This window comes from Sciurus vulgaris (genome assembly GCF_902686455.1).
Source record: "Sciurus vulgaris genome assembly, chromosome: 3".
Classification (NCBI taxonomy): domain Eukaryota; kingdom Metazoa; phylum Chordata; class Mammalia; order Rodentia; family Sciuridae; genus Sciurus; species Sciurus vulgaris.
Window position 1 is genome coordinate 185,390,260 of NC_136463.1, and position 26,568 is coordinate 185,416,827.

General features: G+C 48.2%; 1 protein-coding gene across 1 annotated transcript in view; it reads right to left on the reverse strand.

Annotated features, from left to right (window-relative positions):
* Positions 1-1,122: 1,122 nt before the first annotated feature.
* Positions 1,123-26,568, reverse strand: part of LOC306656728 (dynein regulatory complex protein 11-like) — a 55,776-nt gene continuing 30,330 nt past the window's right edge. Inside the window, exon 7 of the mRNA XM_079132289.1 lies at positions 1,123-1,812. Coding sequence (XP_078988415.1) covers positions 1,527-1,812 — 286 coding nt within the window. The 3' untranslated portion in view covers positions 1,123-1,526. The remainder of the gene's footprint in view (positions 1,813-26,568) is intronic.

Consider the following 26,568-nt stretch of genomic DNA (forward strand, 5'->3'; position numbering starts at 1 on the left):
TGATTCCCCTTATTTCGCCCTAGCTTCTGCAGATGAGAGAAGACACTGGACCCGTCTTTCGAGTCTGGCTCATTTCACTCAGCGTGATGTTCTCCAGTTCCATCCATTTACCAGCAAATGCCACAATTCATTCTTCTCTATGGTTGAGTGAAACTCCATTGTGCACCCATACCACGTTTTCTTAATCTGTTCGACTACTGACAGGCATGTAGGCTGGTCCCATAATTTGGCTGTTGTGAACTGTGCTGCTACAAACACTGATGTGACTGTATCACTATAGTTTGCTGATTTTAGTTCTTTTGGATAAATACCAAGGAGTGGGCTCGCACACTGACTTCTCATCTCCATTTAAATGTTCACCAATTGTGCAGGTAAAGAGATACAGCAAAATTATTTTACATTTAAATGTCTCTGCTAGTGAATTTAAAAATTTTTTAAAAATTCTGTGAATAGTCTCTGACTTCTTTTCTTCTGGAACATTCAGTTTTCTTCTTATTTTCTGATAACCCTTTAAATATGAATGCTGCCCATCATCCCATACAACTCAAGTTCTTTCCTTAGTGATATGACTGGAACTGCATTTAGGATTTGGGCTTTGCCCTTTGAGTTTCACGTAGACAGATGCTCTGGTCTGTTTTCTGGCTGATTCTCCTGCAGTGACATGCTTCTAGATCATTCCGCTCTCTCTGATTGTTAAATATTCCAACATTTTTCTGTAAATTCAAGGTCTAATATCCCACGTAAATATTAATGCATCTGAAATTTACTGTGTGTGTAAGGGAGGTCAGGACCCACGTGATCGTGCCAAATGGTGAGCCATGGATCCCAGTGTTGTCTGGTGAGAAGTCCTTCCTTCCCTGCTGCTACGTTACGGGGCCCGGTGTCTGTCTGACTCCATATCTGGGACGCAGGATTTGCTGAAGGAGGTGGGCTGCTCTTCTTCTTGTTGCCATCCTCTGTCTGCTCTTTCCCTAGTACTGTGGTACTTGAGTACTTTAGGATTTTTTGATTGATCCCTACAACACACGTTCCTCCCCAACATCCTAGTTAAAAAAAAAATTGGGTATTTCCATGCAGTTTTCCAGATAAACGTGAAAATGAATGTGTCAATATAAAAATCACTTTGATTTTGATTGAAGCTGCATCATTCGCATAGAAATGGTGGGAAGGTACTGTGCATTTGTACATCCCGAGCCCTTCTCCGCCGGGTGACCCACCAACCTCTCCATCCCGTCTTCTTTCATGCCTTCAGTCAGCTTGTCAGTTGGTCCTGTACCGCTCTCGTCCAGTTTCTCAGCATGATTCCTTTATTCGTTTGGTATCAAGTCCTGATGGAGGGCCCCAGGGCTGGGGGAGAGCTGGCCACCAGCCAGTGGCCTGAGACGCAAGGGGCACAGCGGGTGGATGGCTGGCAGCGAGGTCTGGGGATGGGCAGGCTGGGAAGGAGCTGTGCCTGAAAGGCAGGCAGGGACCTGCACAGAGGGCACCTGAGCCAGGCTGCTCAGACGTCACCCCAGAAACGGGCTTCACGTCAACACGTCTCCTCCAGGATGGGCCGGGAGAAGGATGAATCGCTTCGCAACCACTCTGAAGGGCCAGGCGTTGAGGCCAGCCCGGAGCACATCCGGGTCAGCGCTGGCGGGAAGGGACCCGACCTGAGGGCACCGCCACCCCACTGACCCTAAAGGACTCTGGTCCTGAGAGAGCCACAGCAAGCAAATCCGTACCTGTTCTGGGGTCTTGTCGGAGAAAATCACAGCGGACCCTCCTTCCTCCACGTTGGGGTACTCGGGAAATGAGCCCGTCAAGCTCCTGTGCAGAGAGGGAGGCAGGTTACAGCAGGAACGCGACCCGTTCCCTCGGGGGCACCCGGCCTGCGTAGGTTCACGCGAGCCCTGGTGGGGTCCTGGGACAGAGGGCCGGACAGCGTGTCTCTGAGGGCGGAGGTGGCCTTCAGGGACAGAATCCGCTCCAGCGGACCCATCGGTCCGAAAAACCTCTCGCTACGAGAGGTGGTGCTTTCCTTCCTGCTCCTTCCCTTTTCTTTTCTTTTTAGTGCTAAGATGCTCTGGGCTGGAGTTAGGATGAGGCGGCCGCAGAAACCGTGGCTTCCTGCTTGCAGTTGAGGACAAGCCCCCAGCCTGAGCCCCGGCAGGGGGAGCCGTGCGGATCACACGCTCCTTGGCGTCAGGACCGCCATGCGCGAGGGCTGGGCAGCCCGAGGCCTGTGCTCCACAGGTTCCATGGGGTACTTTTCTTATAACCACATAATTTCTACACTTAGAAAGCAGACTTTGAAATTTAAAGTTGAGGATTTCTGAAGGAATATGTGGTTAACATTTCTAAGAGAAATGACTTTGACTGGAGTGTCCCATCCACTCTACACACAGGAAGAGAGGACCTGCCGAGTTAGTTCCATTAATTCACAGATGTGGGAACACTAAGGGTGGGGGACCGAGCTGAGAATCACCTGTGGGGGGCGGGGGGCTCAAACTTCTGGCTGTAAGGAGCGCTTGACTAAGCTTGACTTCTCTTGGGGGGGTGGTACCGGGGATTGGACTCAGGGTAACTTGACCACTGAGCCACATCCCCAGCCCGACTTTGTATTTCATTTAGAAACAGGGTCTCACTGAGTGGCTTAGTACCTCACCATTGCTGAGGCTGGCTTTGAACTCATGATCCTCCTGCCTCAGCCTCCCAAGCCACTGGGATTACAGGCGTGTGCCATGGCACCGGCACTAAGCTTAATTTTTGAGCATTGCAAGGAACTCTTGTTCCTCTAAGTTACCGATCTTGATGATACTTGCTGTATCAGGTATTTAAACTTAGAAATTCCCAAAACATATTTTTAATTCAAAAAAATAATAAGCCCATTGTATGTTGGCACAAATCACACTTTTATAAATAATAAATACATTTACCAAAGCAAAAAATGATTAATGAGGAGAGCTGCACTGTTTGGATCTTTTTGAGTCTAGTTAGCATCTAGGCTTGTTGGAGTCGCTGACGCTCATTCCTCTGTCTTCCAGTCTGCTGCTCCTGCTGGAGCACGGGAGGGAAATCTGGCCCCACGGAGGTAGAAGGAAAAGGCAGGAGGGCCCTAAGCAGCCTGGCGGAGACCTGCACAGCACCTCGACAGCGCTGGGCTCCTCCAGGCTCTGGCCTGGACCCAGAGAGCTCACCGAGAACCCGCCCTCCCATGTCCAGGTGGACAGGTTTTCCTGCATGTGGAACAGGCCCACCTGGCACCCAGGTGTACTTCTTTTTTTTTTTTCTTTTTCTTTCTTTTTTAAATTTATTTTATTGTAAACAAATGGGATACATGTTGTTTCTGTTTGTACATGGAGTAACAGCATACCATTTGCATATTCATACATTTACATAGGGTAATGATGTTTGATTCATTCCGTTATCTTTTTCCTTCCCCCCCACCCCTCCCACCTCTCCTTTCCCTCTATGCAGTCCCTCCTTCCTCCATTCTTGCCCCCCTCCCACCCCCCATTACGTGTCATCATCTGCTTATCAATGAAATCATTCCTCTTTTGGATTTTTGAGATTGGCTTATCTCACTTAACATGATATTCTCCAATTTCATCCATTTGCCTGCAAATGCCGTAATTTTATTATTCTTTATAGCTGAGTAATATTCCATTGTATATATATACCACATTCATCAATCGAAGGGCATCTAGGTTGGTTCCATAGTCTGGCTATTGTGAATTGAGCAGCTATGAACATTGATGTGGCTGCATCTCTGAAGTATGCTGATTTTAAGTCCTTTGGGTATAGGCCAAGGAGTGGGATAGCTGGGTCAAATGGTAGGTCCATTCCAAGTTTTCTAAGGAATCTCCACACTGCTTTCCAGAGTGGCTGCACTAATTTGCAACCCACCAGCAATGTATGAGTGTACCTTTTCCCCCACATCCTCACCAACACCTATTGTTGCTTGTATTCTTGATAATCGCCATTCTAATTGGGGTGAGATGGACTCTTAGTGTAGTTTTGATTTGCATTTCTCTTATTACTAAAGATGGTGAACATTTTTTCATATGTTTGTTGATTGCTTGTAGATCTTCTGTGAAGTGTCTGTTCATATCTTTAACCCATTTGTGATTGGGTTATTTGTATTCTTGGTGTAGAGTTTTTTGAATTCTTTATATATTCTGGAAATTAGTGCTCTATCTGAAGTATGAGAGGCAAAGATATTCTCCCACTCTGTAGGCTCTCTCTTGGCATTGCTGATAGTTTCCTTTGCCGAGAGAAAGCTATTTAGTTTGAATCTCTCCCAGTTATTGATTCTTGCTTTTATTTCTTGTGCTATGGGAGTCCTGTTAAGGAAGTCTGATTCTAAGCCAACAAGGTGAAGATTTGGACCTACTTTTTCTTCTATAAGATGCAGGGTCTCTGATTTCAAGGTCCTTGATCCACTGTGAGTTGAGTTTCTTGCAGGGTGAGAGATACGGGTTTAGTTTCATTCTGTTGCATATGGATTTCCAGTTTTACAAGCACCATTTGTTGAAGAGGCTATCTTTTCTCCATTGCATATTTTTGGCACCTTTCTCTAGTATGAGAAAACTGTATTTATTTGGATTTGTGTCTGTGTCCTCTATTCTGTACCATTGATCTATCTGTCTATTTTGGTGCCAATACCATGCTGTTTTTGTTACTATTGCTTTGTAGTAGAGTTGAAGATCTGGTATTGCGATACCCCCTGCTTCACTCTTCCTGCTAAGGATTGCTTTAGCTATTCTGGGTTTCTTATTCTTCCAGATGAATTTCATGACTGCTTGCTCTATTTCTGTAAGGTACAACATTGGGATTTTAATTGGAATTGCATTGAATCTGTATAGCACTTTTGGTAGTATGGCCATTTTGACAATATTAATTCTGCCTATCCAAGAACATGAAAGATCTTTCCATCTTCTAAGGTCTTCCTTAATTTCTTTCTTCAATGTTTTGTAGTTTTCATTGTAGAGATCTTTTACCTCTTTGGTTAGACTGATGCCCAAGTATTTTTTTTTTTTTTGAGCCTATTGCAAATGGAGTTGTTTTCCTCATTTCCCTTTCAGCTGTTTCATCACTTGCGTATAAAAATGCTTTAGATTTATGCATGTTGATTTTATAGCCTGCTATTTTGCTGAATTCATTGATGAGGTCTAGAAGTTTTCTGGAGGAGGTTTTTGGATCCCTTAAATATAGAATCATGTCATCCACAAATAGTGACAGCTTAAGTTCCTCTTTTCCTATTCGTATCCATTTAATTTCTTTAGTCCGCCTAATTGCTCTGGCTAGAGTTTCGAGGACAATGTTGAATAGAAGTGGTGAAAGAGGACATCCTTGTCTTGTTCCTGTTTTTAAAGGGAATGGTTTCAGTTTTTCTCCATTAAGAATGATGTTGGCCATGGGCTTAGCATAAATAGCCTTTACAATGTTCAGGTATGTTCCTACTATCCCTATTTTTTCTAGTGTTTTGAGCATGAAGGGGTGTTGTATTTTGTCAAACGCTTTTTCTGCATCAATTGAAATAACCATATGATTCTTATCCTTAAGTCTATTGACATGATGGATTACGTTTATTGATTTACGAATGTTAAACCATCCTTGCATTCCAGGGATGAACCCCACTTGATGGTGGTGCACAATTTTCTTAATACGTTTTTGGATTTGGTTTGCCAATATTTTGTTAAGGATCTTTGCATCTATATTCATCAAGGATATTGGTCTAAAATTTTCTTTCCTTGATGTGTTTTTTCCTGGTTTGGGTATGAGGGTGATATTAGCTTCATAGAATGAGTTTGGTAGGGTACCCTCCTTTTCTATTTCCTGGAATACTTTGAGAAATATTGGAATGAGTTCTTCTTTGAAAGTCTTGTAGAACTCGGCTGAGAATCCGTTTGGTCCTGGGTTTTTCTTGGATGTAGGTTTTAATGGCTTCTTCTATTTCATTGCTTGATATTCATCTGTTTAAATCGTATATGTCCTCCTGGTTCAGTTTGGGAGGAGCATAATGTCTCTAGAAATTTGCAATGTCTGCGGTAGATTCTATATTGTTGGAATACAGATTTTCAAAGTAGCTTCTAATTATGTTTCGTATCTCCAGTGGTGTCTGTCGTGATATTTCCTTTTGCATCAGTATTTTAGTAATTTGAGTCTTCTCTTTCCTTGTCTATTTTGTTTACTTTCTCAAAGAACCAAACTTTTAGTTTTGTCAATTTTTTGAATAGTTTCTTTTGTTTCAATTTCATTGATTTCAGCTCTGATTTTAATTATTTCCTGTCTTCTACTACTTTTGCTGTTATTCTGTTCTTCTTTTTCTAGGGCTTTGAGCTGTAATGTTAGGTCATTTCATTGTTGACTTTTCATTCTTTTCTGGAATGCGCTCCATGCAATGAATTTTCCTCTTAGTACCACTCAGAGTGTCCCAGAGATTTTGATATGTTGTATCATCGTTCTCATTGATCTCTAAGAATTTTTTAATCTCCTCCCTGATGTTTTTTTGTTATCCATGTTTCATTCAATAGCATATTATTTAGTCTTCAAGTGTTGGAGTATTCTCTTTTTTTATTTTGTCATTGATTTCTAGTCTCAGTCCATTATGATCTGATAGAACACAAGGCAGTATCTCTAATTTTTTTTGCATTTCCTAAGGCTGCTTTGTGGCATAACACATGGTCTATTTTGAGAAGGTTCCATGTGCTGGCTGAGAAGAAAGTGTATCTGCTCATTGATGGATGGACTATTCTATATATGTCTATTAAGTCTAGGTTTCTGATTGTATTATGAGATCTATGGTTTCTTGGTTGGATTTTGTTTGGAAGATATATCAGTGGTGACAGCGTTGCGTTATAAAGTCACCCCAGAATTATGTGTGTCGTCTATGTGATTCTTGAATTAAGAAGGATTTGTTTTGATGTATAGGGATGCACCATTGTTTGGGGCATACCTATTTACTATCGTTAGTCTTCCTGATTTTGGTCTCCCCCTTAAGCCAGTATGAAAGTCCTTCTTTATCCCTTCTGACTAACTTTGGCTTAAGTCCACTTTATCTGATATAAGGATGGAAACCCCCGCTTTTTTTTACTGAGTCATATGCATTGTAGGTTTTTTCCCATCCTTTCACCTTTAATCTGGATGTCTTTTTCTGAGATGAGTCTCTGCAGACAGCAATATGTTGGTCTTTTCTTTTTTAATCCATTCTGCCAGTCTATGCTCTTTTGATTGATGAATTTAGGCCATTAACGTTCAGGGTATTATTGAGAAATGATTTGTATTCCCAGTCATTTGGATTATTTTTGGTTTTTAAGTTGGCTTGGTTTCTCCTTTGAGTGGTTTTTCTTTAAGGTAGTTCCTCCATTTGCTGACCTCCATTATGTTTTTCATTTCCTCCTCATGGAATATTTTGTGAGAACATTCTATAGTGCAGGCTTTGTATTTGTAAATTCTTTTAACTTTTGTTTATCATGGAAGGATTTCATTTCATCTTCAAATCTGAAGGTTAGTTTTGCTGGGTATAGGATTCTTGGATAGCAACCATGTTCTTTCAGAGCTTGAAATATGTTGGTCCAGGCCCTCTAGCTCTAGATTCTGGGTGAGAAGTCGGCTGCTATCCGTATTGGTCTCCCCTATATGTAATCTGATGCTTTTCTCTCGTGGCCTTCAAAATCCTATCTTATTTTGAATATTAGGCATTTTCATTATAATGTGCCTTGGTGTGGATCTGTTGTGATTCTGTGTGTTTGGTGTTCTGTAAGCCTCTTATATTTGATTTACATTTCATTCTTCAGGTTTGGGAAATTTTCTGATATTATTTCATTGAATAGGTTGTTTATTCCTTTGGTTTGTATCTCTGGCCTTCCTCAATCCCAATAATTCTTAAATTTTGTTCTTTCATGATATCCCATAGTTCTTGGAGATACTGTTCATGATTTCTTACCATCTTCTCTGTTTGGGCGACTTTATTTTCAAGATTAAATATTTTGTCTTCATTGTCTGAGGTTCTGTGTTCCAAGTGGTCTAGTCTGTTGGTGATGCTTCCATTGAGTTTTTATTTGGTTTATTGTCTCCTTCATTTCAAGGATTTCCTTTTGGTTTTTTGAGAATCTCTATCTCTTTGTTGAAATGATCTTTTGCTTCCTGCAGGTGCTCTTCAGCTTATTGGTATTATCATTCATTGCCTGCATCTGCTCTCTTATCTCATCCTTTGCTTCGTGAATCATCCTAAACATGTATAATCTGAAGTCCTTTTCTGACATTTCTTCTAACATACTGTCATTGGATTCTATTAATATAGAATCTAGATTTGTTTGGATCATTTTCTTCCCTTGTTTTTTCATGTTGTTCATTTATCTTCCCCTCTAGCAGTGCAGATCTGGGGTATTGCAGATTTCCCCCTATCGGCTTATAGTGGCCCTATAGGTTTCCAAAACCCTTTCTTAAGGGGAGATCAATATTAGCAGTGCCCAATTCAGACACTATGTAATCCTAGACCAAATAGCTCCTATGGGGACAATAACAAAATTGTCATAATAAACAAAATGAGTTCAAATATTATCTTTGGTATAACAAACAGGTTTGCAATAAGGTCTGCAGTTTCTAATGGAGGACAAAGAGGATGCAGAGGGATGTAGAATGTGGCTGTTAATGGGATAAGAAAAGAATATACAGAAGTTCTAGAAAATAGAAAGGGTGAGAGTGTAATCAAAAGAAATTGGATGTTAGCATGCAAAAAAGGGAGAAAGAGACTCTGAGGGAACAGGTAAACAAAAGGAAAAGAAAGCAAGAAAAGTAAAGAAATAAAAACAAATTTTTTTAAAAAGGTGAAAAAAGAAAATGTACAGTATAACAGTCGTATAGTAATGAAACCTCCCAGCGTTCAGTAGCCTGATGCATGAGAGGTACCTGACAGTGAGCTTCAAGCCTCCAGCAGGCGTCTCAGGATGGGATTTGCCCCACCCAAAGATCAGAGCTACAGCTTCCAGGATTATCCAAGATGGCCGCTCTGGCTTCGAAATGTGTTGGTAAATGGGGAGCTGCAGCTCAGGGGTGGACGTGGTCAGCTGGAGGTCCTGGAGGCAGGATGGGGTTGGTCAGACAGGGGTCCTGGAGGTCCGGTGTGTTTGGTGTGGTTGTGGGATCCTGGAGGCTGGGTGCAATCAGTCGGTCTGGGGTCCCAGTGATAGGGCACCGTCAGTTGGTCTGGGGGTCCTGGTGGCAGGGAGGAGTCAGTTGATGTGAGGGCCCCAGAGGCAGGGAGTGATGGGTCGGGCTGAGGGATCCTGGAGACGGGGCTCAGTCAGTCCGGCCAGGGGTCCTTCGGGGCCTGGCTGTTGTCTCAAAATGGCGGCAGCCATGTGTAATCAAACCTGCAGGTACTGTGACAGAGAACTTCCAGGCAGCAGCAGGCAGCTGGTGCTCCACTGGCGGTGGCGATCAGTTTGCTGACTGTTGTCAGACGATTGGGAGGTGAACCTTGTGCGTTGGGTGATGGTTAGGTGTAAGGCAGGCAATGGACAGGTGAAAGGCAGGCCCCAGGTGTGCTTCTTAAAGTTGGGTCTTTGTCATTTGGAAACGGAAGGGCCACCTAGTCATGTGGCTCATTACTGCTAATAACCACTGACCCTGGTGGCAAGCCCAGGTAGTGGGAAGCTCCCATGCTGTCAGGCAAGGTCTCCGAGATGTGACATCTCGGCCCCCGTGGCACCATTGGAGGCCTGGCTCAGACACGAGATGTGAGGGTTGGAGAGATCTGGGCCACCTCGTAATGCTCGCCTCGGCCTCCCGGGCCTCCACAGCCACCTCCTCACACAGCTCGCTGCACGGCTGGGTTTCACTGTTGAAACCTGAGTATTGCGAAGACCTCAAATAAGTTCAGTGACATCACAAATAGAACAAATTCCCACTCGCCGTTTGGAACATCGGACTCTCATGAAACACATCCACTGTCACCGAGGTTTAATATCAGGACCTTTTGCAAAATAACAGTATTAAACATTTATTTTTAATAGACCAAGGAACATAATGGGTTATTCTCACTCGTGTGAGCTTGTGTAATTGATTATAAGCGGAGCCTGAATTACTCTTTGTCTTGAAGAACTGGAACACAATTTGGGCACAAATCTGAAAGCATATGTAAAATTTTGTGACTATAAAATGACTGTGCCCTCTGGTAATTCTGTGCCACACCCCCCACTCACACGTACACACGTGTGCTCACGGGAACGCAGGCGTGTGCACGGTCCTTCTTTGTGTCCCTCTGCTCCGTCTGCCCCTCCACCAGGGGTGATAGGACACCTCCACCCTCGGTGTTGATGTTCCCGGGTGCTCTGGGTATACTCAGAGCCCCTCCCTGGACCCTTCCCTGTGACTTGGTCACTTCAAACATGATAGAGAAGGTGGGCTTGGGCTCCGCTGACATTTCTGAGATTCCGTTCCATGGTGGCTGGTTGCCTGGTGCCATGGCATCCCAGGACCCTGCCCCCACCCACCCGGCAAGCTCCTCAGAACCAAGCTCCGGGCTCTCCACTCCTGGGTTCATCTGAGGTGGTGGTGTGGCATGGGGTGTCCACGCTTTGGGCTCAGCTCCCACAGGACGGCAGAGCTGCAGGCACAGACTGCCCACAATCACAGATGAGGGAAGAGGAACACATTATTTTTGGCCCCTGGTGGTGCTTTCCAGCCACAGCAGGCTGGAACCTGATGGACTTGCCTGCCGGTCTCGGCCCACCTGGCCTGCTCAGGAGGAGCCAAGGGCCCCAAATTACATGGTGTCAGGAAGATGGTGCTTTTGATTAAAAGTGGAAACCAAAACACAGCTTTTCGTGGAACCTGGTCCCTCTCAGGCCCTCTCCCCCTGATGGGCAATTCCTCCTCATCTCTGCCTCCCCTCATCCAGGATCACTGGCACGGTGGGATGGTGAGGCTGCCCTTTTTGCAGAAGACGCTTGGCCACCCCAGGGCTCCTGCGCTCAGGAGACAGGCAGTGTGAGCATCGCTATTATTCAACCAACGGGAACGGCCAAACACAACCGGAGCTGCTCTGGGTCCTGGAAGGCCACCGCACCACGCACACTCAGGCTCAGCTCCTGTCTGCCCAGATGGCCCAGGAAGCGGGGCAAGGGTCGGCCACCTTCCAGAGCCCATGCCTCCCTCAGGCCTGTCTGTGTCCCTGGTGTCGCGTGTTCTGGGCTCACACCTCCGGGCCCCTTCTGCCTCCCCTTCACAAACGCTCCGTTCCCAGCCCTCTCTGCAGGCCTCTCTCATCTCCGGGCTCCTTCCGCGGCTTCAAGAGTTGCCCACGTTCACACCCCATTACGAGGTTCTCACAGGTATCATGATGAATTGCTGCCTGACCCCCAAGGTTCATGTGTCGAAGTACGATGCCCCCAGCACCTTGGGATACGACCTTGTTTGGAAAGAGGGTTGAGCAGAGGTGCTCCATTACATCTGGTCACTCTGGAGTAGGACAGGCCCTATCCCAAGATGACTGGTGTCTTTGTGAGGCGGGGGAAACTTGGGCACAGAGACCGACGGGCACAGAGGGAGGGAGGAGCGGTAAAGAGACCCGGGAGGGGCTGGTCACGTGCAAGCCAAGGAAGGGACCTGGAAAAGTCCTGCCTCTGACCCTGAGGAGCCTCTGCTGCCACTTGAATTTGGGCTTCTGGCTTCCAGAGCAAGACAACAGTCTCCCATCATTCAGAGCCACTGAAGGCCTCAGTTCCAGCAGCGCCAGCACACGAGTCCACAGCTCAGCAACAAGCGGGGTCTTGCTGCAGGTCAGAGTCCTCTTCCAGAAGGTTCTCCATCCTGGTCAACATACTCAGCCACCCCTGGTTTTGGCCTGCCTCTGACCACCCTGTCTGCCTCAGGCACCCCTTCTCTGCCTCACGGAGGGCACTCACCAACCGCACCTGTCAGCAGATCTGAGCTCCCACTGCCCTTGCTGAAAGGGTGGGCTGCTGACCTACCTCCCGGCTCTCCTTCTCCACTGTCCGGCTGGGTCCTCCTTGTCCTCCCCCGCTGGAACCCAGAGAACCCAGGGCTTGGCCCAAGGTCTCCTCCCTCTCTCTGTGCCCAAGTTCATGGCTGTGGTCCCACCAGTCTCGTGCCTTTCAGCCCCACCCACGGCTTCAGCCCTGAGAGCCCGGCTCCTGCCTCGCCACCCGGCTCCAGCCCACCTGCCCAGCCAGGTCTGGAAGCTTGTGACTCAACGCGACTCGTTTTCACCAACCCTCTTCCTCCGGCTCTCGCCTTTTCCCAGTCCAGAAGATGGAAACTGTCACTCCAGGGAGGGCACGTGGCGTTCCCCTTGGCTAGCTCTTCTTTCACACCCACGTTTGGTCTGCAACACACTGGCTCGGCCTTCATCTGAGGCCTCCAGCAAGTCATCCTGGATCACCCATGTGACATGGGCATCACTGCCTGTCCCCTCTCACTCTTGAAGTGTCCTGGTTTGGACACAAAGTCACCTAGACCTGCTGTCTGATGTCCCCACTCCCGTGTCCCCCTCCACCTGTCTCCTGCTGTGGCTTGTCCCAGTTGCTCTGCATTCTACTTCTGGTGCCCTGCTCAGAGCCTCAGCCCCTGATTAGAAACACACCACGTGACCGACTCCTGCACTGGACTTAAGGTTGTCCCCCAGTGTCATACTATCAGATAGGTCCACTCTAACCACCTTGCATGAAATCAACCTTCTGACCGATCAAAACTGCCCTCTCGCCTCACTACGTGGACCTTGCTGCAGTGTGCATCTTTGGGGTGGAGATGTGAGGTTGTTTTTGGATGATAATCTCAATGTCTCTTCACAGTCTGGAAAACATGTTAATATATGCAGGGAACTTTTCTACTTAAAACAGATTTTAAGGCAAAATTCTCTGCACAATTATGAAGTGTCAAATATGCTACCTTTCTGCATGATAATTATTTAAATTACAGGTTTCTCTCAACTGTAACTCAAGCCACTTGATTACCTTCAAACTTTCATCATTTTGCTGATTTATAGTGCGTGCTGGAATGCACTTCAGAATTCCTCCTCCCTGACCTTCCTGACCCACTTCCATTTGTCCTCAAAATGCTGCAACAGGCAAGGCCAACAGGCAAGGCCAACAGGCAAGGCCAACAGGCAAGGTCAAAGTGGGCTTTTCACCTAGGTATCCAAACCTTCCCATGGAACAAGCAAGGCAGAAAATGGCACTCGTCACGTGGCTGCATGGGAAACCACCTTGGCCTTCCACCGGGTCCACTCGTTGCGTCTGCCCTACAGAGTGAGGTAGGAACGGAGAGAGGGGGAGGCGAGAGCCACAGAGCAGGCGCCCAGGGCCACGACGGCTAGTGAGGACTGCCATTCAGCAGCCCCTTGGGGACTGTCCAGCAGCATCGTGTCACTGCGAGCAGATGCTGGCATGTTCTATGGGGATGACACTTTTTTAAGAGGTTGGTTCCACAATCTGGCCATTGTGAATTGAGCTGCTACGAACACTAATGTGGCTGTGTTACTGTAGTATGCTGATTTTAAGTCCTTGCGTATAAACCGAGGAGTGGGATAGCTGGGTCACTACCAGCAATGTACAAGTGTGTCATTTTCCCCACATTCATGCCAACACGTATCATTGTTGTGTCCTTGATGAAAGCCATTCTAATTGGAGTTAGATGAAATGTTAGAGTTGTTTAATTTGCATTTCTCTAATTACTAGAGATGTTGGACACTTTTTCATATATTTGTTAATCGCTTGTATATCTTCTTCTGTAAAGTGTCTGTCTAGTTCCTTGGCCCATTTATTGACTGGGTTCTTTATATTTTTGGAGTAAAGTTTTCTAAGTTCTTTATAAATTTTGGATATCAATGCTCTATCTGAAGAGCATGCGGAGAAGACTTTTTTCCCATTCTGTAGGCTCTCTTTTCACATTATTGATTGTATTCTTTGCTCAGAAAAAGCTTTTTAGTTGAATCCATCCCATTTATTGATCCTTGCTTTTATTTCTTGCATTTTAGGAATCTTGTTAAGGAAGTCTGGTCCTAAGCCAACATGATGACGATTTGGACTTACTTTTTCTTCTATTAGGTGCAAGGTCTCCGGTCTAATTCCTAACTCCTTGATTCATTTTTGAGTTGAGTTTCATGCAGGGTGAGAGAAAGAGGTTTAATTTCATTTTATTACATATGGATTTCCAGTTTTCCCAGAACCATTTGTTGAACAGGCTATCTTTTCTCCGTTGTATGTTTTTGGCTCCTTTGTCTAGCATGAGGTACCTGTATTTATGTGGGTTTGTCTCTGTGTCTTCTATTCTATACCCTTGGTCTGCCTCCCTATTTAGGTGCCAATACCATTCTGTTTTTGTTACTATTGCTCTGTAGTGTAGTTTAAGGTCTGGTATTGTGATACCTCTTGCTTCACTCTTTCTGTTCAGAATTGCTTTGGCTACTCGAGGTCTCTTATTCTTCCAGATGAATTTCATGATTGCTTTCTCCATTTCTATGAGGAATGTCATTGGGATTTTAATTGGAATTACGTTGAATCTGTATAGTGCCTTTGGTAGTATGGTCATTTTGACAATATTAATTCTGCCTATCCAAGAACATGGGAGATCTTTCTGTCTTCAAAGGTTTTCATTTATTTCTTTCTCCAGTGTTCTGTGGTTTTCATTGTAGAGATCTTTCATTTCTTTAGATTAATTCCCAAGTATTTTATTTTTTTTAGGCTATTATGAATGGAATGACTTTCCTAATTTTTCTTTCAGAGGATTCATCACTTATGAATAGAAATGCATTAGATTTATGCATATTGATTTTATATCCTGCTACTTTGCTGAATTCATTTATTAGTTCTAGAAGTTTTCTGGTAGAGTTTTTTGGATCCTCTAAATATAGAATCATGTCATCAGCAAATAGTGATAGCTTGAGTTCTTCTTTTCCTATTCATATCCCTTTAGTTTCTTTGGTTTGTCTGATTGTTCTGGCTAGTGTTTCAAGGATGATGTTGAATAGAAACAGTGAAAGAGGGCGAAAGAGGACATCCCTGTCTCGTTCCAGTTTTTAGAGGGAATGCTTTCAGTTTTTCTCCATTAAGAATGATGTTGGCTGTGGGCTTAGCATAGATAGCCGTTACAATGTTGAGGTATGTTCTTACTACCCCTATTTTTTCTGGTGTTTTGAACATGAAGGGGTGTTGTATTTTATCAAACATTTTCTCAGCATCTATTGAAATAATCATATGATTCTTAACTTTAAGTCTATTGATGTGATGAATTACGTTTATTGATTTCTGGATATTGAACCAACCTTGCATCCCTGGGATAAACCCTACTTGATCATGGGGCACTATCTTTTTAATATGCTTTTGTATGCAATTTGCCAGAATTTCATTCAGGATCTTTGTATCTATGTTCATCAGGGACATTGGTCTGAAGTTTTCTTCCCTTGATGTGTCTTTGTCTGGTTTTGGCATCACAGTGATACTAGCTTCATAGAATGAGTTTGGGAGGGTTCCCTCCTTTTCTATTTCCTGGAATAGTTTGAGGACCATGAAGGCAGTTCTAAGACGAAAGTTTACAGCTATGAGTGCCTACATAAGAAAATCAGAAAGAGCCCAAATAAACAACCTAATGTTACATCTCAAGGCCCTCAAAAAGAAGATACAACGAATTCCAAAACCAATAGGAGGAAGGAAACAAGATCAGAGATGGAATCAATGAACTTGAGAATTAAAGAAGTGATACAGAGAATCATGAAACGAAGAGTTGGTTATTTGAAAAGTTACACAAGATTGATAAGCTTAGCTAAACTAACCAAAAAAAAAAAAAAAAGGGGGGGGGGGGCAAGTAACCAAATTAATAAAAAAGGAGAAACCACAGACACCAAAGAAATCTGGAGGATAATTAGGACCTATTTTGAAAAATCATACTCCAATAAATTGGAAAACCCAGAAGGACCCTGAAAACTCAGGAAATAATGCCAGGGGTTAATAGATGAGATGGCATTAAATTAAAAAGCTTCTGAACAGCAAAGGAAATAATTAAGAATATGAAAAGAGAAACCACAGAAAGGGAGCAAAATCTTTGCTGGTTACTCTTCTGATAGCGGATCGATATTTCAAATTATATAAAAAACTAAGAAAGAAAACCCCAGAATCCAACTATAAATGGGCAAATGAACTAAACACACTTCTCAAAAGAAGAAATAGAAACGACCAATAAATACACACAAAAAAAATGTTCAACATCATCAGCAATTAGGGAAATGCAAAAATCAAAGTTACACCAAGATTTCACTTCATGGGAGCCCGCATGGCCGTCACCAAGGTACAAACAATAACCAGTGCTGCAGAGGACGTGGGGAAAAGGGCCCTCTTACACCGTTGGCAGGACTGTAAATTAGTACCCACTGCTGTGGAGATCAGGAGGGAGATCCCCCAAAGGACAAGGCGTAGAAGCACCACGTGACCCCTGCACCACTCAGCACTCATCGCGACGACGGAAGTCATCTCTACAGAGAGACAGGCACCCGTGTCTGCAGCAGCACAGGTCACAGCAGCCAAGCTACAGAAGTGTTGGACACTTCCTGGGGGCTCTAGGAGCCCCCTGATTTAGCTCGACACTCAGTTGTGCTAATTTCTCACAGAATTTGTTCAGTAACTAAGGGCACCTCCTTAATAAAGTCAGCTCCGGCCTTTCTGCTCTTTATTTGAGGATGCTGGAGAGAAAACGCCACTTTGAGTTTTCACTTAGCAAGTGGAGCATTCAGCAAAGATGGGGCCTATTAAACAGTTATTCATATCGTCGTAAGTTCTTGCACAAATGTGAAAATGACCAGCCCTGGATTTCGCAGGATTTAGGAGGCAGGCGACTCGGTTGATAGATCTCCCACTGAGGTCTGGCACTGAGCGTCCTCGGGTCTCACCACCGCAGACTCACAGGACAGAGATTTATCTGCGTTTCATCAGGGATGAAGAGTATATGAATGGAGGGACTTCTGGCTGATGCCCCCCCAGCCAGGCAGCCACCTCCATTAATGTCAGCAGACTCGTAAATTCTTCCTGCCTCCTAAAGCAAGCAGCTTGTGCCACCGCACAGAAGTCTCCAAGGTGCCACTTGCTGCCCATAAATTCACTTACACTCAATAAAGGCAATGGACTGCACATGGGCTTAATTACAGGGCCCTTCTTGGAAAAACGAGGGGCACCCTAGTTCTCAAAGGAGAGGAGTGGTCCAGCAGCACAGCAAGGCAGGCTGAGCACATACCACGGAATCTGATTTATTCAGCTGTGCTTCTACTTATTAGTGGGATGTTATTAGCCGTTATCATTCAAGATCAAAGCTTCCTTTTTTTTTTTTTTTCCTGGTACCAAGGATTGAACCCAGGGGGCAGTTAACCATTAAGCCACATCCCCAATCCTTCTTGAAATTTTTATTTTGAGACAAGGCCTTCATAAATTGCTGAGGCTGGCCTTAAACTTGCAATCCTCCTGCCTAAGCCTCCCAAATAGCTAGGATCACAAGCATGCTCCGCCTCTCCTGGCTAAAGCTTCCTTCTTGATTTGAAATTATGATCTTGGATTCCATTCATGCTTCAGCACAACAGGAACCTTCCTGCCCCACCTCTAAGATTTTATTAAAAGAAACAATATATTACTGATCCCACGACTGCCTATTTCGGTTTTGTGAAAATGATGTATGTGCTTTATTTTTACCTTTTTATCTCAAATATTAATTTGTATAGAAAAATTAATCCCCAGGCAAGAGCAGACACTCCTGGAAAGACTGGAGAGCCGTGCCAGACCCAAGACATCACCCATTCGTCACCCAGGCCTCTCCCACTGCCTTCCTCCATCCTCCGCACCAGAGGCCGCTCACCCTTCCCTCTTCCAGGTGTGGATCCAGACCCAGGAAATGGGTCAGGGGAAGCGAGTGGGCCGTGGAGCTCCCCGTGCAGCAGCTACTTCTGAGGACGGGATCTGTTACACGCAGCAGCGGGAGTGAGCCACAGAAAGGGCGGGAGGGGCTGGAGGCTCAACCCCCACCACCTGACCTTCATTTGATGGAGTTCCAGGGACCACTTAAGGTACCCATGCAAACCAAGTCTCGCTCTTTTCTGTCCAAAGTGACACTTCACACTGACACTGTCCCCATGGGACACAGAACAGCCTGCCCAAGCAAACGGAAAGGCTCTGTCTCCAAAGGACGGTGGTGTCCTCGGTGGCAGCCTTGCCCAATGCTGCAAAGGCAATGGCTCCAAAGTCACCCTGCTTCCTGTTTCAGTGACAGCGGCAGAGACATGGTGGCCCTCCACCTTCCAGCCTGGTGTCATCTTCACCTTTCGGCAACACCTGACTCCCCAGGCAGAAGGCACTCAGAGGGTAGCAGGACTCTGGCCGGTGGCCACTCAAGGTCCTGCCACATCAGCAGCGCCCGCAGCCAGTCAGCACTTGCAGACCGTGGGGCAGAGAGAGGCCAGGGCGTGTACGCAGGGCCCATGCTTCAGCCTGGAACCTTCTACGTGCCAGAGAAAGGGGATCTGCTCTGCGTTTGCCAGCAGCCCGGCGTCTGTCTTTCATCAAGGCCCGGCGCCTGGCCCGGCCCGAGGGCCTCTAGCTGCCGGGTGTTCTTAATCTGATTTAGTGTGACGACTGACATCAAAACACGCGATTTCACGCGGGCTGTGCACCTGTCCCCAAGACCTCAGAGCGTGATGCCTGGACCCTGAGAGCTCGCCCACCTCTTCTGTCCCCTGTTCCACCCGTGCACTTAGCAAAGGCAGGAAGAGTTCTTTGCTTCTCCTACGAGCAACCTGCACAGGGCTCACGGGTCTCCTGGCCACAGCTGCCTCTGAGAACTCACCGGAAACATGATCTCACGGAATCACCACTATGAGCCCCAGGCCCACCTCCGTGCATGACGGTCTCCTTTCTAAAACTTCCCTCTTCACCCTGAGAGCACTTCATGCTCCCTGCAGAAGCCTGATGACCAGGGGAAGAATAGACACTGCTGCCATCCGCTGCCAGAAGACATGGGCCACACGCGTTCCGGAGGTTTCTCTTTTGGCGTCCCAGAAAGTCCTTGGAGCCACCTGGCCTTCCCTGAGAGGTGCTCTGCTCCACACCATGCCTAGTCCTCGGAGCGATCTGGCGTCCCTGAGGGGTGCTCCGCTCCACACCATGCCTGGTCCTGGGAGCGACCTGGCCTTCCCTGAGGGGTGCTCTGCTCCACACCATGCCTGGTCCTCGGAGCGATCTGGCGTCCCTGAGGTGTGCTCTGCTCCACACCATGCCTGGTCCTTGGAGCCACCTGGCCTTCCCTGAGGGGTGCTCTGCTCCACAACATGCCTGGTCCTTGGAGCCACCTGGCCTTCCCTGAGGGGTGCTCCGCTCCACACCATGCCTGGTCCTCGGAGCGACCTGGCCTTCCCTGAGGGGTGCTCTGCTCCACACCATGCCTGGTCCTGGGAGCGACCTGGCCTTCCCTGAGAGGTGCTCTGCTCCACACCATGCCTGGTCCTCACAGCGATCTGGCCTTCCCTGAGGGGTGCTCTGCTCCACACCAGGCTTGTGTTTTAAGTCTTCACTCACCGGTTCTTGTTTCTCAATCTGGAGGTCACTCTGTGGGTTCTTAGGAAGAGGCCCTCACTTCTCGAGCCCACGGAGACTTCCATGCAATAACCGGCGAGCCACACGCAGGCTCCTGGAGCCCATGATTCTCCCTCCCTGCCCCTCCCTTGGCGCCTTGTCCTTTTGACTGCATGAAACAGGCCCTGCTCTGCATGGAGATGCTAGGAAGCTGGGGAAAGAGGAGTCAGGAGTTGGGAAAGACGGGTTCCCAATGGCACCTGAGGGATCACGTGGCCTCGGGTACCGCCATCTTTTTCTACAAAACAGACCGATCACTGAGCACTCCTTGGCACCGAGTCGCAGACACTCGGGACAAGGGTCCTGCCCTGGCACCCTCAGGGAGACAACGTCTGGCATGTGGGATGGAATCCTGAGCATGGGCCCTGCCTCATGGGAACCCCGAACCCCGAGAGGCCCTGGATGACTCGGAGCCCTGTGCCCGAGCCTTGGGCAGCTCCCATGCAGACCCCTGCCGGGGACGTGGAGGAGACACTGATTCACAGGAGAGAAAGGACGCTGTTGAAGGTGGGCTGGTGGTGGGGTGCCGGGGCCCCAGGCCCCAGAGGTCCCTGCAGGGTCACATGGGGCTGCAGAGGAGAGGAACAGGGAGGCTCTCTCAGGCCGATGGATACTCTGGAGCTCTGCCTGGCACCAGACACCATGGCCCTCGCCAGAGTGCCCTTCACTGCCCCTGGACGGGAGCGGGCCATGGGCTCCCCGCACAGCTCGGTTCCAGGGCTGGCGTGAGGCGAGGGCAGGAGGGAAGGAGGAGCCCCGGCCTCCAGGTCCCACCACCCAACCCGACAAAGCTGAGCTTGCAGCGTGGAGGGGGGCCTGGAGGCCCTTAAATCTACCCGAGCTTCAGAAAGGAGGAAGGTGGGCAAGACCTGGCAAGCCCTCCTCCACAGGAAAGCAGGCCTGCCAGGCCCTGCCCTGGGGCACACATTCCACCCCTTCCCCCGCCCGCTTCAGGCCTACCCACCCCTCGGAGGGTCCTTCTCCCCACCCATCACCATCCAGGCCCCTTTGTAGTTGGCAAGGGGACACTGACCCAGGGGCTGGGCATGCAGGGGCCCAGACCCCAGAACGGAGCACCAGGGGCCAAGGAGGTGGCAGCATTCCAAACTCTAAGCTGTCGGGACCAGACGGCCTCCCTAGAAGTCCACGATAATTACTGGGGCTGATCACACGCCACATATTGGCAACAGCTTTGTATTCGTTCAACTCTCTGTTGTTTATCTATATTGATAAACAGTAATGTCTTGATCTTTATTAATCTACATTATCGTATGTGGTAAGTACTATCAATACCAACCCCTTCCATGTGAATATAAGGACGGAGGCAGAGAGAGGGTGAGTAACTGGCTTAAGGTCACACAGCTTGTGAGGGGTCAAGTGCAATTTGAACACAGGCAGCCCAGCCCTGAGACCTCTACCCCTGTTTGTGTGTGTGTGTGTGTGTGTGTGTGTGCATTTGCACGCACGTGTGTGGTCCTGAAGAGGCACAGGACACACCATCGTACACGTTTAAGAGCAGAGACTGTGCCTACATCCAGCCAGTCACCTGCTGGAGCCCAGCAAACTCCCAAGGCCCGAGGCCCACAGCCATCCTGCTGAAACTTCGCTGCTGCCTGAGCCTGAGTCAGCCCGAAAGATGGGCTGAGGCTGCCCAGTTGACACCTCTGTGTGCTGGAAGGAGGCCTGGGAGTCAGGCGCCTCTTCAGCAGAGTGAGTGACATCACGTAGGCGAACCAGGAATGGCAACAGGACCACTTGGGATTCGCATCTGCAGAGTGCAGGGCCCAGACCTGCCTCGGGTGGCTCCAATCTGTGAGGGGACGGGAGGCTGCTCTAGCTTCGCTGACCAGGGCCCACAGTGCCCCAGGCTAACTGTGGCCACGCAGCCACCTGGGAGACCCTGAGCAGCTGGATGAGGTCACAGCCAACACCCCTTCATGACACTGTAGAATGCAGCTTGCCAAAGAATCCTGAAGCTTAGAAGTTCACGGCTGCTCTCAGGAGAGATGCTGAGACATCTGAAAGGCAGACAACTGTCCATCCCATGGGATACTGGAGGTCACATCCAGTGATCCCCAGGACACTGACTGAGTTCTACCCTCTGGAGTCTGTGAGTGGCTCTTACATGGAAACGGAGTCTGCAGATGTGACTGCACTCAGGATGGGAGGTGGTCCTGAATCAAGGGATGTGCCCTCAGCACTAGCATGAGCGTCCCACGAGAGAGGCAGAGGCAGCTCGACAGAGGAGGAGTGGGCGAAGGAACCACAGAGGCAGACTGAGTGGCGTGGACACACCAGCCCGTGAATGCCGGTGGCCACCGGAGACCAGGAGTGGATTTTCTACTCGAGCTTCCGAGGCGGCAGCCCGCCAACACCTGGATGTCACACTTGGGACTTCTAGGACAGAGGAAATACATCTCCAGTGTCTCAAGCCACCAAGCTTGTGGAATTCACTAGAGCAGCAACAGTGGACAAGTGCAAGGCTGGGTGAGCACTGGAGCAGAGTGCTCAGAACCCAGCGAGCACCACGCAGTGGACGCTGGCCTCCACGGGACCTGCCACCAAAGTGCACGGAAGGTGCTCCAGCAGACAGTTCAGGAACACTACTGCCAGGGCATCCAGAAGACCCTCGGCCCGGAGCAGAAGTGTGAGCAGAGGGACGCACCACAGGGGAGCAGGAAAGGTGGCCGGGCTGAGGGCAGATGCCTTCCACCCACTGGCAGGAGGGGACAGAGGCCCGGGCGGCCAGGACAGGGGGTGTATTCACAGCCACACCACAGGACGAGGGTCCACTGCAACCCTAAGCTACCTCGAGACCTCACGAGAGAGCGGCACAAGTTTATAAGTATGCAACCCAAAATGCACAACCAGAAAGTGATGTTTGGAAAAAATCTTACTCAAAATAGGAAAAATAAACTGGGCGTGCTGGCACAAGCCCGTAGGTCAGCTACTCAGGAGGCGGAGGCAAGAGGATTGCAAGTTCAAGGCCAGCCTGGGCAACTTAGCGAGTTCCTGTCTCAAAACTAAAAATTACTTTAAAAAGAGCTGAGGAGGGCTGGGGTTGTGGCTCAGCGGTAGAGCACTCACCTGGCACAGGTGAGGCACTGGGTTTGATCCTCCGCACCACATAAAAATAAGTAAATAAAATGAAGGTATCGGGTCCATCTACAACTACAAAACAAATTTTAAAAAAGGGCTGGGGCTATGCACCTGGGTTCAACCCTCGCACCACACACAGAAGAAGGAAATACACATCTGACATTCACAACCTCGCAAGCACCTAGGGGCTCCTGGTTTAATCGCACAGTCACACTGGGTGGCAGGCACTGCACTGGATACAGACACCCGAGAGGGGGCTCTGAGAAGCGAGGCCCACCAGCCCCAGCTGGCAGGGCTCCGGGGGGCCAGTGCACTTTCCCACTCACTCGCTGCCCTCTGCATACGTACACACCCACAAATATACACTTTAGGGATCACTTACAAAAACATTCCACCATGGGAGGAGGCAGGCGAATGACAAGTCAGTTTATGGATGAAGAAATACCGCTGAAAAGACCCACCCAGAGTTCTTTGCCTAGAGTTCTTCGCCTCGTTAATCAGTGTGAATTGAAAGATCAGTGGGAAAGCATGTTTCTCTGCTCAACTTGCAAAATATTGGAAAGCTCACAGCCAGTGATTACTGGTGCGTCCATGTAGCTGAACACTGAGTCGCTGAAAACGTCTTTTGGATTTTAAGGACATGGGAAAGTCCCATGTTCAAGTTTTTAAATGTGGAGAAAAGATTCATAAAACAATTAAAATACAGAGGTGAGAGAAACGCGGGAAGGAGGTTTCCCAGTGATCCTCACTGTGGCTGCCTTCACAGACAAGGGAAGTTCGGACGATTTGAATTTTGTTCTTTCACATCTGATCTCACAAGTTTTCTACAATGAGCATGTATCACCTTTAACATCAGAAAAAAACACTTCATTTAGAATATGACTTGAAGACCGAGGTAAACAAGTGACCCCTTTGGCCACTGCCGCGTGATAAATGAGCTAAGTGCCTGAGTGTGGAGCAGGTGCGGCTTGCCCCTTCTCCAGATCTGCCCAGTCCTTCTGTTCTGGTGTTTCTGACTGGAGTTTATCCTGGGGACTGATCGCGTTTCGTGTTTCAAAAGACAATATTTGCTTTCTATTTGCCTTTGATTTAAAAAAGCAAAGAGGATCTTTATCAAAGTCAACAAGATAAATATAATTCAATTATGAAAATAAATTCACCCCCAACCTTGCGTTACTTCAAAAAAGGGAATTTTTATATCTTTGTGCATTCTGCACACTGTACCCATGAGGACGCCCCTGACTGGCCTCCAGACAGTGGGGTCAGTAACACCAGGAGGAAGTGTCCTCCAGGGACTGGCCAGCTGCACCTTCAAAGGAAGCCATAAACCCTGGAGCGACTGGCCAGCCCCCGGGATGACGGCCAGCGCATGCCTCGGGTCCCCCAGGCCTCGGGTGGGGAAATAGACTCCCCTTTACTTGGGCCCACCTGCTCCGGCATCAGAAGCTGCTGTGCATCCACAAGTACGATCGTGTTCCATTGATCCACCGCTCTAAAATCAGGGTGTTCAAAAATTTATAATCAACCCAAATTGATGGCCTTTCCTTCTCTTTCTTCTAATATTTTTTAACTGAGGTTTTTTTTATCATAAAAATAGTACTTATTGGGACCAGGCTTCTCCGGGTACAGAAGAGGGTACAACGAACCTGGCTGCTCCACTCCCGTGCCCGGGGCAGCGCGCTCACAGCTCCAGGGCACTTCCAGAGGTTTGCCACGTGTGTTTGCGCGCCTTGGGAGTCGAATGCTCTGCAGAACGGTAGCCCCTCTCGTCTGCGGTTCCTTTAACAAGGTTTTGATTTCAGTTCTTTGCTGTCAACTGTGGTCTGAAAATATTAAGTGCAAACTTCCAGAAATAAACAGTCGATAAATTTTAAATTGTGTGCCACTCTGCGTAGCATGATGAGATACCATGCCAGGTGTGGCCCTCCTGGGACGTGAGTGCTGCCTTTGTCCCGCAGGTCCACACTGGATATGCCACCTGCCCATAAGTCACCTGGTAGACACTGCTCCAGTTCCGCAGGGCTGTGTTCCAGGGACCCTTATCTTCCCTAATAGTGACCTCAAAATGCATCAGTAGCAATGCTGGCAGTTTTATCTGGCACCCTATTACACGTGTCCTGCCTTGTCATTACTTGTTAGTCTCTTTCTGTGCCTAATTTATGCAGTCGACTCTGCTGTACAGCTACGCAGGTGCAGGGAAAGGAGCTAAGGAGGTACAGCGTTTGACACTGTGCACGGTTTGAGGCATCTACTGGGCTGGACTGTGTCCCACAGATGAGGAAGGCTACCGTATGTTTTAACTTATTTGGGGTTACAACTCTGCATAGCACTTTCAACTTGGCTGTGTCACGTAATATATTGGATCTTAAAATGTTTATTAAAAATAAAATGTTTATAAAAAATGCTTATTAAAAATGAATCATTTTATAGGAAACACATTTTTGAATGCCTGTTCTCTGACACAAGAAAAGAGGAATCCCTGACAGCAGAAGTTCATGGACACGGGGCACATAATCCCATTAACTATGAAAGTGAGGTTTTGATTATACATCCAAGTGATTTCATCAGAAGCTCAGCCTTTCTACCTAAGTTTCCATGATTGCCACTGCACACAACCATCCCAAGTGCGTGTTCTGCAGACAGAGCTTGGTGAGGTCTCAGGCGTGGAGACCCATGATCCCATCAGTGGGCACCGCTCTCTGCTTGCCTGTGAAGCTGCCCCGGCTCTTTCCTCTGGGTGCCAGGCGGGGGCTGCAGTTCAGTGAGGGCACATGTGCAGAAGCAGGTGGTCACATACGGAAGAAGCCCAAGCACTGGCTGTCTCTCAACACTCATGCAATGGGACTGTTCTTGTCCTCAGAGTGCAGAGGAGGAAGATGACCAGAGAAGTTCAAGGACTTGCTCAGGGTTGCACAGCTCCTTGTGGGACCTGAGGACTCCGGTTTGCCTTCTTCATCATTCTGTAAAAGCGGCCCAGGAGGAAAGGCGGGTGGCTTCTCAGTTCTGCAGGGAGGGGGAGAAGGGGAGGAAGTGGCCAGGGAGGGTGGCACTATCACTCTCAACTTGAGCAAGGCCAGGAGGGAAGTATGGGCAGTGGAAGGGGGAGGTGGATGAGTGGGGACGCTCACTGAGTCCTTGAGACCCCAGCACAGCAGAAACGCCAGGTGGCTGTGGATAACCCAAGGTCAGGGTGGTGCAAAGGAGCACCTGGGAGCCTTTGGGTGTGCCTGTCTTCTGACTGTGTGGCACAGCATAGGGTGAGTGTCACAGGGGAGGGGACCTGCTGGGCAGTCCCGGGGGCCTGGGTGTGGCACCACCTATGCTCTTGGGGAACACGGAGGTCCAGGAGAACCAGCACCCCAGCTGGCAGGGGCTACACTAGGGGGTGCCCAGGGACTGGGAGCATGTGGCAGAAGCCACAGGATGCAGAAGTCCCCAGAGACAGGTGACCTGCAGCACGGCGCTCGAGGAGCCAGCCGGCCACAGCGACAGTACAGTTAGGACTCGGGTCCATGATGAGCCACAGTGTGCTGACGTGATCGTGCCGTGAATTCTTCATGTGCCTGGGGTGATGCCCTCAAACCCACGTGCTGCCAGACGTGGACGCACAGCGCAGGCCATAGGGCCCGGCGCACTGGCGGGAGGACAAACGCCATGGGACTTTTCTGCAGCAGACGCTCTTCCATCATTTTAGAGCGTCTCTTTTTCATTTTGATTTCTTTGTGTGGGGCTGGGATGGGACCCAGGCACACACCCTGGCTAGGCTGGGCTTTGGAGCCAGACCCCAGCGCGCGAGCGCCCGCTCCACTTAGAGATGTTTGCTGTGGGTGCCTGGGTCCACGGGCAGCCACCTCCT